The sequence below is a fragment of the Miniopterus schreibersii genome, assembly GCF_964146895.1.
Source record: "Miniopterus schreibersii genome assembly, chromosome: 18".
NCBI classification, from domain to species: domain Eukaryota; kingdom Metazoa; phylum Chordata; class Mammalia; order Chiroptera; family Miniopteridae; genus Miniopterus; species Miniopterus schreibersii.
The window spans coordinates 1,253,077-1,267,677 of record NC_138121.1 but is presented as its reverse complement, the minus strand read 5'-3'; the positions used below and the strand labels follow the sequence as shown (position 1 = coordinate 1,267,677).

The window sequence follows — 14,601 nt, the reverse complement described above, 5'->3', positions numbered from 1 at the left end:
GAAGTGACGCTCCTGCGGGGCTGAGGAAGCCACTGGTGCGCAGGCGCACTGCAGTCGGGGCCGGGCGGGGCGCGCAGCCACTTCCGCTTCCGGTCCGTCGCCTCTTTCGGTTGCTTCCCGTCCGCTCGGCGGCTCCCCTTCCCCGCCCGGCTCTCCGCGCCCCTCTCGGGCGCCGGGGCGGCGGGGCCGTCGTCGTGTGGCCCTCCGTGCGTCCGCGCGTTCGCCCGAGCGCGTTCCCGCCTCCGCTACCCGCGGCTCGGCGCGCACCCCGCGACACGGAGGCCGAGCGGGTGCAGGGGGCTGCCCGCCATGACCCCCCGGAGCCCGGCGTGAGGCGCCCGAGGTGAGCGCGGGCAGGGGCTCGGGTGTCTGCCGGCCCCGGTCGCCTCCGTGGCCTTCGTGTCTCCGCGCCGGGTGGGCCTGCACCGCCCGCGTCTCCGTGTCGGCTGTCAGCGCCGCGGCCTTGCTCGTGCCCGTATCTGTTTCGCCGTTTTTACAAAGCATTGTCCCCCGTGCGTCTGTACGTGTCTGCTGGTCACGATTCATGTTCGCGTCTCGCTCTGGGCATCCGTGTCCTCTGCTCACCAGGTGTCTCTCTCTGCCCACCTTTTTGCCCTGTCCCCTCCTCTGCCACCGCAAGACCCTCCCCGCGCGACCGTGGCTGGGGGTCGGACCCGCCCCTCCCCCAGGCTCCTGAATCTGGTGCTGACATTCCGGGCTCTGGAATGAGGCCCGCTGCTTGCTCGCCTATGATGTCTGTGGTGACTTATTTCCAAATTGCAGCGTCCGAGCCTTACTCATAGGGCCGCTGTGCGTTTGGACAGAGGGGATGGTGGTTATGTGCGAGACATTGTCGTTCGGCAGGTAGAAAGCGTGTAATTTACCGCCGGGAGCCTTGGTTTCCCGTTACAGATTTAATGTCCTGCCGTTTCTGATGTCGGTCATTTTGAGTACCCCCTGGAGGATTTCTGCCCTGTCCTCCGTCCTCTATTGAATGTAATAATTATTTTTAAAGTTTTGAAAAGCTTAGTCTCATGCTAAGCAGTGTTGGTGGGATCTTGGCGACCATGAGCTAGTTGTGTATTTTTCTAACGCACTTCATTGTAAATCTTACACACGGGATTAAGATGGTCCGTTTTCTGATGCCGCTCTTGTAGGAAACGTTTGGGCTTTCTCTGATAATAGTCAGCGTCACTGAGCACCAACTATCTGTGGGGCACGGTGCCAAGCACTTTATGTGCCTGTCTTATTTCATCAGCAAGCCTGCCGGGTAGGGATTCTTTCCTTCATTTCACAGCCGAGGTTGCTGGGAGCTGATGGCCATGATTTGGACCCATATTCCTTTATATTCCATTTTTCTTGTCTCAATTTCTCAGTCCCAGGTTACTGCTTCTTTTTGTGTCTTTCTGCTTTTCTGTTTGTCTTTGTGCCTCGCTGTCTCTTCTCCGCTCTGTGCCCCGTGTCTGGTTGTGTCCCTGCCTGTGTCACCGAGTCTCTGGATAGCTCCTCTGCCCGCTTTCTCTGTTCCTCCCCCTCCCTGTCTCTCTCATTCCCTTTCCTTTCAGTCTTCCCACATCATCTCTTACCCAAGTGTTTTTGGCCATGGCGCTGTGGCCACCTCTCTTCAACTGTTCACATCTTTCCTCAAGTGCCTGGGGCTGAGGTCATGGGAGGACTCAGCAGGTATCTGTCCATGGTGGGTTAGAGAGGCCATGGACTGTGGTGGTCAGAGCCTGCTCTGGATCCAAGCTGCTCCTGGCTGAGGCCTGCGTCCCGGGGCAAGGGTATCACCCACTCTGTGCCTCAGTTTCCTCCCCGGCGAGGTGCCTGTAAATCATGGAACTGAGGATTGAGTTACTGTGTGTCCAGCACTTAGAGGAGTGCCGGGTGCAGGGTCAGGGCTGGTGAGTGCTTGCCAGGATTGGCCTGTTTGCCTGAGTCTCCCCTTCTGATTCTTTCCTGTCACCCTGCTCTCCGTTTAAAGGTATAACTTAGGGAGCCCAGGCTGGCCAGGGGTTGAGTTTGTGCTGTCAGGCCCAGCAGGTGACCTTGGCTGAAATATTTAACCTCCATAGGCCCCAGGCATCTGTGAGAACACAGCTGCCCCAGTGTTAAATGAGATAATGGATGTCTGGTTGCAGCTGGGGCAGGGCCCAGGGCTGTGCCATTCCTTATCTCTCCTCCCCTGAGCCTCCACCTCTTTACTCCCTGCCTTCTTTACTCCCTCGCCTCCGCTGTGTGTGTCCTTGTGTCTGCCTTGGATTCTGCCCCCTCCACCCTGCTCCAGAGGTGTTTCCTGCCCTCCCCCTTCCCTTCCTTCCAGTTTATTGAAAGGCTCTTCCGGGCCAGATCCTCTGATGGGAAAAGGCCTCTCCAAACGCAGTCTCTGCCCCCATGGGGCTGGTGGGTAGGCCTTAGCCACAGAATCAGACAAATGAGCATAAAAACAGCAGGCTGAAGGTGTACCCATGAGAGGCCCTCCTGGAACTGAGACCTTGGTGTTTGGCTCTTTAAGATCTGGGAAGCTTAAGTGGCGCTCTCGGGGCAAGTGGGAGTGACCTGGTGATGAGGGAGAGGGGGAGAGCAGGGTAACCAGCTCATGACACTGTCCACATGGATAGCCTGCTTCCTCCTCCCTGGTTCTCAGCTCCCTGAGTTACCCAATGGAGCCCTATTTTACAGAGGAGAAAACATGCAGGAGTTCTCAGCCCTCCCAGGTGGCTGAGCCAGGAAGTGCTGAATTCTGGGGTGTGTCCCTGGGGCCATGGTCTGTCACAGCACACTCTGCCTCGTTGAGCAGGGGCCCTGAGCAGGAAGGAGCTAGATACGTTTGAGGAACCGAAATGGACAGGGTGACTAAAATGGAGGGTGACAAGGGCCAGAACTTCCTAGGTCACGTTAGGACCTTCACCTGGCTGGCAGTAGGGGGGGCCCCACGAGGGTGGGGGTGTTTGGGCTGGGCAGCAGCCCCAGGTTCTGCTTGTGTTTCCAAGGTCCTCTCCTCTCAGATGCAGTGACCTGCCAGCCCCTGTCGCGGCCTCCCTTGAGTGGCCTCCTCTGTCCACGTTCTGGGGGGCCCACTCCCGGCACCACCACTGGCCGCCATGTCGACCTCGTCACTGCGGCGCCAGATGAAAAACATCGTCCACAACTACTCGGAGGCCGAGATCAAGGTCCGCGAGGCCACGAGCAACGACCCCTGGGGCCCATCTAGCTCGCTCATGTCCGAGATCGCCGACCTCACCTACAACGTCGTTGCCTTCTCGGAGATCATGAGCATGATCTGGAAGCGACTCAACGACCACGGCAAGAACTGGCGGCACGTCTACAAGGTCAGTGCCTGCCTGGGCAGCTTCACGTGCGGACCCCTGTGGGTGGGCGATGGACTCTGGCCAGAGCAGGAAAGGTGGGTGCTCTGGACAGGCTGCAGCCGACCTCCCAGGTTTTCCAGTGGAGCCAGAGTCTGCATCTCTCTGTAAAATCTCATTTAATGGTGGCCACAGATGTAACTAAAATCTTAGGATTTTGATCCTGATGATTTAAACTTATTTTTGAAAAAGTAGCGCATTCACAGGGTTCACGCACCCAGAAGGCCTAAGCAGGTGCGCAGTGGCCATCCCTCTGTGCCCAGTTCCCTTTGTTGGGGGCAGCCACATCCGCTGCCTCTGTCTTCCTCTGGGGCTGTGTATGTCTGTGTATGTCCAAGCATATGAGCAGCTCTAGGGACTTATGGGGCCATGGATTCGGTTGCAGGTGGGACTTACGGGGCCATGGGCTCGGTTGCAGGTGGATACGTGGCTGTTGTTGGAGCTCAGGGCTGTGCGCTAGAAAGAATTAATTTTACCATAGGTCAGTTACACCCACTTTTAAATAGGAATACAAGATTAAGTCCTAGTGATGAGTCCTCATCGGGACGTAGAGGATTTGTCACTGTCCTTTTGGTAACAAGTGCATAACAGTCTGTTGTGTGGGCTGGTCATAACTGAGGTGACCAACTGTACAAACAGGTGCTGTGAGCATCCCTGTTTGTCACCTTTTGGAATTGGAGTTTCTGGGTTGGAGGCCCCGTGCATGTGTCACTTTGATAAATGTGGCCCTTTTACTCGCCTTAGTGATAGATTCATGCATCCTCACCCTGTGCCCAGACAGACCTACCAGAGGCTTTGGGCACAGGGAACATGTCTGCAGGAAGCACTCAGTGGCTGGGTTCCCATCTGACCGCTGCTCTGGGAGCCTGCTGTCCCCCCTCCCCCTGGGTAAAGAAGTGGCCAAGGGCAGGGGCTGAGATGGGTGGCCATGCCCCACTGCTGATAGCTTGGCCTCTGGCCAGTCCCTGAACCTCCCTTCATGTGAGGGTCCAACCCAGGAGTGTTGGTGGGGCCTCTTGCTGCCCTTTTTTCAGCAACTGTCGGTTGCAGGCCTGCTCCATGTGTGGTAATGGACAAGCCTGGTGAGCCCTGGCCAAATGGGCATAGCCTGGGGCCTCGCTGGCCCAGCTCTCTGTCATGTGGAGAGAGGGCTGGTTCTGTCGTTCTTGGGATGAGACTGAGGCCTGGAGGGGTCACACCACTCACAGAGCAGGGACATGAGGCCTGTTTACTGTGGCTCGTTTCCCTGCCTACCCTGACAAACCAAGATTGGGTCACTGATTCGATTGACTCATTGTTGAATAAGTTGTTTGATCATTTCTAGGTGAGCCTTTGTGTGCAGGTGATGGAGAAGGACAGGGCCTGGAGGGCTGAATCCAGGAGTGTAGCTCTCTGGGCTGGGGGGACAGGTATGTGAGAGGCCATGTGTCCTGCGGGGCCCTGGACGGCAGGTTGTTTCTGACCAGCATTGGGCAGAGAACAGTGGAGGTACTTTTAACTGTCACCGTGTTCCAGGTGAGGAAGCCGAGGCACAAAGAGGCTCAGGGGCCTGCAGGATGCGGTGGTGCTGGGAGGGGAGCCCCAGACCCCCCTCTTGACTTGGCTGTGTCCTCTGCCTTGTTCCTTGAACGTGGGGTCTGGTCAGCAAACTACAGCCCACAGGCCAAATCAGCCCCCCTACCCCAAGCCTTTTGTTAATAAAGCTTTATTGGCCAGGCCCCTGCACATGCACAGTGTCTGTTCTATGGGACACAGCTGTGTGATCAGGACCAGACAGCATGGCCTGAAAAGCTAGCATGTTCACCTGGCCCCTTCCTTCTATAAGACATTTTAAATCAACACTCATCTGGTGTCCCAGGCACCCCTGACCAGGCTGCTTTCAGAATGAATGGGGACTATTGGGCTATCTAGTTGCCCACTTTTAAAACATCTTCCATTTTCCATTCGCTCCTGCAAGTGTGTGCACCTGTGTAGCCACCCCCTAGGGCCGTGGAGGACACTTTCCACCCCCAGGCACCAGGCCGTGCCTCCTGTCTGCCAAGATGTTCTAGAACTTCACTACAGGGTTTCTGTGTCAGCTTCCTTTCCTCCCCATTGTGTCTAGAGGTTGATGGGTGTCGCACCCATTCATAGGACAACGAGGCAGTTCATCCATGAGCCTCTCACCCTTGGTGGGTATTTTGGTTATTTCCAGGTTCACCATCTTTTTTACTGCAATTCCAAAGTCTCCGGAGCTCTGAAAATGAAAATTTTCCGGATTTGTTTCACACAAGGTTTATCTGGCATTTGTTGGTCCCACGTTGTATGATTGGTGTGCCCTCTGTGGGGGAGCTGTGTTATGTGTGGTGTGGAACAGGGGTGGCCCAGGTTTTCAGTCTGCCTCTCATGTGGGTGTGTCCCGTCCTTTCCTTTCTCCTCAACTGTGACTGTGTGATGCCTGGAGGGCCAGTTAAAGACTAACCTCCTGAGGCACACCTTCTGAAGGCTACACCACGCCCAGGTCTGGCTCCCTGAAGGTTGGGGACGTGTCAGTGACCCAGAGCAGGGCTCCTGGGCAGAGGTCAGAGTGTTCAGAGACTTGCCCTGAGTGCCCCTCCCTCTGCTGTTTCCTGGGTGGGTTTAGGGGGCCCCTGGAATCACCTGCAAATTCTAAGGTGTCCCCTTTTCCAAGACTGGCAACATGACCTTTCAGAGTCTACTCTTCAGACCTGCAGGGCTTCAGGACCACAAAGGCCTTACTTAGTCTCTCCCAACCCCCTTCCCCCCCATTTAATTTTAACTGTTGTTGAAAAGACTATTGTCACATCATAAAATGCAGAAAGCACCAAAGGCTGTCCCTCCTCCCTGTTCTGTTGTTCCTGCCCTCTGTCTGCCCGGTGGCTCTCCCAGGTGGCTCTCCCAGCCTGTCCACGTGAAGTTTCACTTGCAGTGATGACCATTACAAACCATCCAATGATAGAGAACGCACTCTGGTGTGGGGGTGGTGGAAAACCCAGACGATAGAGAGTGCAGTGTGGTGGAGAGTGCAGTGTGGTGGAGAGCAGTGTGGCTCTGGGACGCTGCAGGACACAGTCCTGCGTGGGGGCAGTGGAGAGCACAGTGTGGTGCTGTGGTGCGGGGGCAGTGGTGTGGTGCTGGATGGGGCAGTTGTCTACTTCCGCCGTGTCCTTTAGATTTGCGTTTCACAGAAGCTGCTGGGTCTGTGCCTCAGCGATGGCCAGGGGTTGGGTGACTGTAGCTGTCACATCTCCTCTCAGGTCCTTTTACAGAGATGCATGTAGATCCCAGGCCACCCCATTGATCCCTCTGAAGTCTGGAGTTTGGGGTGTTAAGTGCCTTTACAGTGCTGTTCAGCTGTCCCCACTGCCTAGTTCCAGAATATTTTCATGACCTCAGGCAGAAACCCCGTGCCCAGGGAGTCACCCCCAGACCCTGGGCACTTGCCACCACACTTCTGCTCTGTGGAGCTGCCTGTCCTGTGGAGCACCCTACACACTGTGCTCCTGGGTGCTGCTGTCAGGAGGTGGTCAGGATTTATCCGGTGGCAGCACATCCACGTTGCCTTCCTTCCCAGGGCTGCATTGAGGGGACAGGCAGGCCATGTGGGCTGGCGCTGGGAAGTGAGTGACGTGTCTCTGCCCCTGCAGGCCATGACGCTGATGGAGTACCTCATCAAGACAGGCTCAGAGCGCGTGTCACAGCAGTGCAAGGAGAATATGTACGCCGTGCAGACGCTGAAGGACTTCCAGTACGTGGACCGTGATGGCAAGGACCAGGGCGTGAACGTGCGGGAGAAGGCCAAGCAGCTGGTGGCCCTGCTGCGCGACGAGGACCGGCTACGGGAGGAGCGCGCTCATGCACTCAAGACCAAGGAGAAGCTGGCACAGACCGCCACCGGTGAGGCCCCTGGGGCTCGCGTCTCCATGTTTGGTCCCTGTCCCACCCTGCTCCTGTAGCCAAGGAGCTGGGTCTTCTCCTGCCCCAGCACCCCTTTCCTACTGCCTCCTTGCCCTCCTCACTGGGAGGTAGGCTCCCTTCATTCACCCACGAGTGCTAGCTGAGCTTCCCAAGGGCCTGGGTGTGCCCTGCCCTCAGCCTGGTCCCTGGAGCTGTTAGATAGGTGGGCCCACAGTCCTATCTGTGAGTGGTCAGTGCCCAGGGGAAAGGGCTGCTCAGACCTGTCGCATCCTCTTACTGTCCAGCCCTCACACGGAGGTCAGGGACATGTCCAGGCCACGAGAGACGGCGTTTCAGGCAGAGGCACAGGGTGCAGGGAGAGGTGCTCTCGGAGGGCCCTTGGGAGCTGGGCGGTGCCCTCTCTGGGGAAGGACACAGTAGGCTGTATTTCTGCCATGCTGTTAGGGGCCGCCTCCCACCCCTCGAGAGTGCAGTGTTCTCTGCACCCCCAGGCATTGTGCTCAGACCCTGGAGTCCCGGTTCTGTGCTTTTCGCACGTCTTGAGATGTTACTCACCTTTTGATACTTTTTCTCCCAAGGACATAAAAACGTGAAACCCTTTTCTGGCTTGTGGGCTGATCAGGGCTGGGCTAGTACCACGGCCTGGTTGCAGACCCCAGCCCTGGGGCACTGTGTGGGGTGCGCCAGGAGTGCACCTGGCACAGAGGGGCTGGCGGGCACCAAGCTCTCAGATTGGGCGTTGTTGCCCTGGTGCTTCTATTTCTTCGCAGGCCTCAGGCGCAGGCCAGGCTGGGGCCTGGTCAGCTCAGCTGTGCCCTCCTGCCCCAGCCTCGCCTATTCCCCTGCCTGGTCAGCCTCTTCCTTCCCTTTCTCTCCATCCTTTCTTCAGTCATGACTCAGGCTGGTCACCCAGATGGGGCCGGGAGCAGGTGTTGTGCCTCCACTAATGCCCACAGTCCTGCCAGAGCTACACTTGTCAACCAGCCCTGGACACCGAGGCACTGGTTCCCACCTGGGAAATGCTGGGAGCTATCCCAGTTGGGACCCAGGAGGAGGTCCAAGGACAGGCCCCACACGTTGCAGGAACCCAGGTCACAGGCTCAGAGGTTCCTGATATCCCCTCCTCCTTCACCTGCAGGGCTGTCCTTTCCTGACCTTTCCTCCCGTGTGGGGCTGGATAACAGCTCACTGTCCCCTCCCCCACTCCCAGGGAATCTGGTGTCTGAGTCCCAGTTGGGGTCTTGGGGGCAGCCAGGCTGCAAGCAGGAGGTCTGGCTCTGGGGCTCCCCTGTCTTCCTTGCGTCTCACTGCCCCCTCCCCCCCCAGCCTCCTCGGCAGCAGTGGGCTCAGGGGCCCCGCCCGAGGCGGAGCAGGCGTGGCCGCAGAGCAGCGGGGAGGAGGAGCTGCAGCTCCAGCTGGCCTTGGCCATGAGCAAGGAGGAGGCGGACCAGGTACCCCAGGGCCTGGCGGAGGGTGTGGGCGAGGCCACGGCAGGGTTTGACTTTTGTTCTGCCATCCCATCTCCATGCCTCACCCTCCGCCTGCCCTCTTGGAGGCCTGCTCTGTCTCTGTTTATCTCTGCTCACCCTCAGATCCTGTCCTCCGCCTCTGTCCTGTCCTGTCCTGGGCCTCCCCTCCCCCCACTCCTGGACTCTTGTCCTGCTGCAGCTCTGCCTGCCCCTTGACAGTTTGGGGGCCATTTCTCTGTGTCTTTGGCTTTGTCTGACCCTGGCTCTCTCTGTCTGTCTCTCTGTGTGTCAGTCTCTCTGAGCCTGCTCCCCCATCTCTATCTCTCAGCCTCCCTCCCCCACCCTGTCCCCTCACACTCTCTCTCCCCCAGCCCCCGTCCTGCGGCCCCGAGGATGACGTCCAGCTCCAGCTGGCCCTTAGTTTGAGCCGTGAGGAGCACGATAAGGTCAGAGCAGTCTCCCCGCCCCGCAGGCTCTCCTGGGACCTTCCCCAGGTCCCGCCTCTTCCCGTCTTCCTGAAGGGCCCCGCCCCACTGCCCCTTCACTAGTTGACACACGTTCACACACAGCATTCATAGCTGTAGACTTGGTGTAGGATGGAGCCCCAGATGACAACCCAGTGGTGCAGCAGGTGCCTGGTAGCGAGAGCCTCCGTCTCCCTCCGTGGCAGCCCAGGCCTGGTCACCTCCACCAGTGCAGACTCTGTGCTTCCCAGGCTGTCAGATCAGTGTCCTCATCCATGCCTCCCCGGCCTGTGACCCTGTGTCCCACCCCATCCTATGCATCGTCCGCATCCCATTTTAATTTTTGGTCACCTTTGTCTGGGTGGGAGAGGGTTCTTGGGCCGTCCCGTCACTCAGACTCTGACCCTCCCCTGCCACCTCCTTCCCTACCCAAACAGGAGGAGCGAATCCGCCGTGGGGATGATCTGAGGTTGCAGATGGCCATAGAGGAGAGCAAGCGGGAGACCGGGGGTCAGGAGGAGGTGAGTGTGGGCCCGCACTCCCTCTGTGCCCCTGCCCTAGGTGCATGGGCCAGGCCTCAAGTTGACTTGTCTTCCAGCCTCTCTTTCTGTAGCCTCACCCTGTGGGTGTCCCAAGTGTCTTCACCACACGGCTGGCCTCCTAGACTGAGCCTTCAAGTCATGAGGCTGGTCCAGATTCCCAGGGTGGGGACAGGCCCCACATGGCTCAGCAGGACCCCAGAGGAAGATGGCACCAGGGCCTGGGTCCTCAGTGCTGTGCTGGTCTTCCCACTGCTCCTTTTATCCTGAGGAAGGTGGGAAGGGTCACCTCCACATCACAGAGACAGGAGTCTGGTCAACAGGGTTCACCCAGGATGCAGGAAGCTGTGTGCGTGTGGGTGCATGTGGGTGAGTGTGGGGCGCTGGGAAGTGGAGCGTGCAGTGATGTGGAACAGGTGCTGGGCCCCGGGCCAGGTGTACTCAAGGTGACCTGGGTTCCCCAGCCGACTTCGGGTGTGCTGATCAGTAGGGCTTCTTGAAGGGTGTGGGGAGGGCCAGGTGCTAGGAACAAGTGTACTGGTGGGTCCCTCTGTCTCTGGATGCAGCCCTGCACTGTCTCCTCCCCACCACTCTCTGTCTTGCTCACCCCTCACACCCTTTCTCTGCAGTCGTCACTCATGGATCTTGCTGATGTCTTTACGGCCCCCGCTCCTCCAACAGCCTCCGACCCCTGGGGGGGCCCAGCACCTGTGGCCGCTGCCATCCCCACAGCCACCCCCGCTTCGGACCCTTGGGGGGGAACCCCTGTCCCTCCAGCTGCTGATCCCTGGGGTGGTCCAGCCCCTACACCTGCCTCCGGGGACCCCTGGAGGCCTGCTGCCCCTGCAGGAGCCCAGGTTGACCCTTGGGGTGGGACCCAGGCCCCCGCAGCTGGAGAGGGGCCCACACCTGATCCGTGGGGGAGCTCAGACGGTGAGTGCCAGCCCCCATGTCCTGGGTGCAGTCCTGGGCTCAGACAAGACAGCCTAGAGGATGGTTGGGGAGTGGGGATAGTGGAAAGGGCTCTGGGAGAGGTTGGGAAGGAGCTGGACGCCAGTGGGCAGGCAAATCTGGTGAACATAGGTGAGGCTCCTCCCTGGCTGGACAGTGTGACCCTGATGAGATAGGAGGGGCTGGGCCTGGGAGTGAAGGGGTGATAAGGGGAGGGGACCTGGAGGGGCTTGTGTTTGTGAGCAGCCACAGATTTGAGGGGACAAACCCCCACTTGCCTCCTTCCTCATCCAGGTGGGGCCCTGGTTGGTGGACCCCCAGCCTCCGATCCCTGGGCCCCAGCCCCAGCCTTCTCGGACCCTTGGGGGGGGTCACCTGCCAAGCCCAGCACTAATGGCACCGCAGGTACTGTGTGGGCGAGGGGCAGAGTTGCAAGTGAAGTGTCTGGTCCCCTTATTCCTGAGGAGGGAGGGGTGGGAGGCTACCCCTGGGGAGCTGAGTGTACATACTGATCCCCGTGACCCCACAGTGGTCGGGGGCTTTGACGCGGAGCCTGACGAGTTCTCTGACTTTGATCGACTGCGCACAGCCTTGCCCACGTCTGGGAGCAGCACAGGTGAGGGCCCCCCCCTTGCCCCACTGACCTGACCGAGGTAGGGGTCAAGTTGTAGCAGATGAGTGCAGCCTGGGCCAGGTGCAGCACCCATCTTTTATAAAAATAGGTTTATTGAGGTGTAATTGATCGTTCCCCATCTTCAAAAAGAAATTTTAACTTTGTTTTGAAATAGTTTTGGACTTAGAGAAAAGTTGCAAAAATAATATAAAGAAGTTCCTTTCTCAAACTTGCCGAGTGAGAGTCACAGGCTCCCCAGATGCTTCCCTGTAGCAGTCAGTAGTGGTGCAGCAGCTGCGGGGACAGTGCCCCCTTTCCTCACATGCCCACTGCCCAGGGCCAGGACCTCTGGGATGTCAGCACCCGTCCTCCGGCAGGTGGGTCTGGCTCTGTCTGGGGACCATCCCTGGGTCTGGTGGTGTGTCTGCCGTGATGGGGGTTCACTGGAGCCTCTCTAGGAGGCGAGGTGTCCATTTTCCCACCACCCGTGAAGGCCCCTTTGTGCCCTTTTGTCTCTTCTAGTGAAGCCAACTTTTATGGAAACAAATACCTGGGGCTGACGGGGCCCCCTGCAGACAGGGGTCAAGGTCCCAGCCCTTCCCTGTCTCTCATCTAGGGCTCCCTTAGGTTACTACCCAACCTGCAGTCTGCATTCTTCCCGGCCTTTTATTCATACCAATTTGTATATTTTTCAGCATTAGATAGAATTCTTAAATCAACTTTTTTAAAAGGCAGACCTCAAACTGACATGTCACTCAGCCCCTGGTCACTGCTCTGGAGGTGTCACTTGGTGTTCCTTCTACCTGCCCCTCAGACTCAGACCCTCCTGGTTTTGGCCCTGGGCTCTGCCACTCGGCCATGAATCCCTCTACTCCTTCCAGGGGAACTGCAGCTGCTCGCGGGGGAGGTGCCTGCCCGCAGCCCAGGGGCGTTCGACATGAGCGGAGTCGGGGGCTCTCTGGCCGAGGCTGTGGGGAGCCCCCCGCCGCCTGCCCCGACCCCCACACCGCCCACACGGAAGACGCCGGAGTCATTCCTGGGGCCCAACGCAGCCCTAGTGGACCTGGACTCACTGGTGACGAGGCCGGGCCCCACGCTGCCAGGAGCCAAGGCCTCCAACCCCTTCCTGCCCAGCGGTGAGTGTGACCTGGGCAGGGATGCTGGGCTGGCCCCAGCCTCCCGCTGGCAGACCCCTGACTCTTCTGTGGGCCTCTGGCCTCTTTCTCTTTCAGGAGCCCCGGCCACCGGCCCCTCCGTCACCAACCCCTTCCAGCCTGCGCCCCCTGCGACGCTCACCCTGAACCAGCTCCGGCTCAGCCCCGGGCCCCCGGTTCCGGGGGCGCCACCAACATACATCTCTCCCCTGGGCGGGGGCCCAGGCCTGCCCCCCGTCATGCCCCCGGGCCCCCCGGCCCCCAACACTAACCCCTTCCTCCTATAAGCGGGCTGGAGGGGCTCGGCCTGGCCCAGCCCCCGCTCCGGAATCCAGTGTCGTGAGTGCATGTGAAGCGGCCCCAGCCCCGCCCTCCTGGGGCCACTCACACTACACCCTCCCACCTCCCCGCCTCTCTCCCGAGAACTGGACCTGGGGACGGGGAGGTGCCGGCCAGAGGAGGACCCCTTCCGTGGCATTAGAAAGGAGGGACAGCTGCGCCCCGTCCCCTCCTCCCGCTCCTGACTGGCCCCTCAATCAGTGTTGAGCCTCCCTTCACACCCTCGGTGAATCCTTGGTGATGATTTTGGCAACTTTGGGAATAAATGGCAATTCTCATGGGCGTGGCTCCTGGAGTTCCCGTCCATGATCCACATGGGCCTTCACCCTGGGGACCCAGGCGTGGGGGCAGCACCCCCTTCTCAGAAGCCCTGGTTTCCCGACCCTCCTGGAGCCGTGGAGGTGGAATGGAGGGGCACCCTAGCAGGGCCAGGTGCTGCCCCTTGTGATGGTCCGGGGCCGGACACCCCGCCGTCAGCCAGACTTTCTTGTCCTGGAGACACTCTGGGCAAAGGTGAGGGGACAGGCAGGTACAGAGTCACAGGCTAGACAGAGGAGCTGAGCCTGCCCAGGGTGGCCTGTGCTGCCTAATCCCCACGGCTGACCGGCTGACCGACAGGAGGGGTGGCACGTGACCTTCAGAAAAGCCCTGGGGACCGAGGCCTCCAGAGGGATGGCAGCCGGAGTGAGCATGTGCGGGTGAAAGTGGTGGCCCCGCTGGCTCCCTCCAGACCAGGGTGATTGGAAGGTTTGGGCTGGCCGGACAGAGTGGACCACCCGGGGGACAGGCCCAGGGATGTAGAACCGCCTCAGGTCCATTGGTTCAGGACGGGCGGTGTGACTCGTGGGCCTGGGGGAGGGCGGGCCCTGTGCTGTTGGGAGCCAGGTGGCCTGGGCAGTTGCTGTGGGGGCGGGGCCTGGGGACCCACGGCCGCGCCTCCTTCCTTCCTGCCTCCGCGGGCGGTTGATTAGTGTCGTCGGAAACCCCAAGGTTTCCGGCTCCATCCCCAGTCAGGGCACTTACAAGAAGCAACCAATGGGCGTATGAATAAACGAACAACAAATCCACGTTTCTTTCTCCTTTCCTCTCCCTTTTTCTTAAATCAATTTAAAAATTAAAAGAAGCAGGGAAGGCAGTAAAATAAACCGTGCTTTGGTGTTTTCAGTCTGCGTTTGTCACAGCGGAGAGCGGACAGTGGGGCCCCAGCACGGCGTGCACGGTGGGGGCTGTTCCCTCTGCTGGGCACCCCGCTTCCGTGTGAGATGCACAGCGGCCCGAGTCTCGTGTCTCCTGTGCTTTTGCAGAACGTTCTGGCCCCCACTTCTCACCGGGAGCTGCCATTTAGGGGCCACACACCCTGCCCCCCCACTCCCCTGAGGCCTGAGCACCCAGGTTCGTACTTACTAGATGTTGAAGGAGCGTCATTCCTGCCTCGTTGGTTCACTCCCGCTGCGTGTGCCTCGTTTTTCCTCCAAATTCGTCTCCAGGCCCCTGCGAGGCTCAGATGCCAGGCGTGGGGCCCAGCCGCGCAGGCCCTTTCTGGGTGCTGGGAAGGGTCGTGTGGGTGCGGTTCTGACCAGGGCGTCTGTTCGGAGGGCTGCAGCGGACAGGTGCGCACCGCGGGCTTTCCTGCGGAAGGACAGGCTGCGGGCTCTGGGTTCCATCTGGGTTTAGAGTCCGGCGCCTGGGTTGGGGAGGCCTGTGCGGCCTGAGGCCAGCAGGGGGCGCCAGAGTCCGAGGCCTGGCCCTGTCTGGCGTGGAATCGGGCCGGTGCTGGGACAGGCGG

At 59.5% G+C, this 14,601-nt stretch overlaps 1 protein-coding gene across 5 annotated transcripts; it reads left to right on the top strand.

Annotated features, from left to right (window-relative positions):
• Positions 1-66: 66 nt before the first annotated feature.
• Positions 67-13,097, top strand: EPN1 (epsin 1). 5 transcript variants are annotated; one of them, XM_081119429.1, is made up of 11 exons: positions 67-343; positions 3,009-3,332; positions 7,016-7,265; positions 8,613-8,737; positions 9,127-9,201; positions 9,657-9,740; positions 10,388-10,691; positions 11,004-11,114; positions 11,239-11,325; positions 12,204-12,458; positions 12,555-13,097. In XM_081119429.1, exons 2-11 carry the CDS (start codon positions 3,105-3,107, stop codon positions 12,761-12,763), a joined length of 1,728 nt encoding a protein of 575 aa, XP_080975555.1. In that variant the 5' UTR covers positions 67-343; positions 3,009-3,104; the 3' UTR covers positions 12,764-13,097. The 5 variants fall into 5 exon arrangements, with proteins under 5 accessions (XP_080975555.1, XP_080975557.1, XP_080975556.1 ...); XM_081119428.1 differs by having other exon boundaries at positions 103-343; positions 2,994-3,332; XM_081119431.1 differs by lacking the exon at positions 9,127-9,201 and having other exon boundaries at positions 92-343.
• The last annotated feature ends 1,504 nt before the right edge of the window (positions 13,098-14,601 follow it).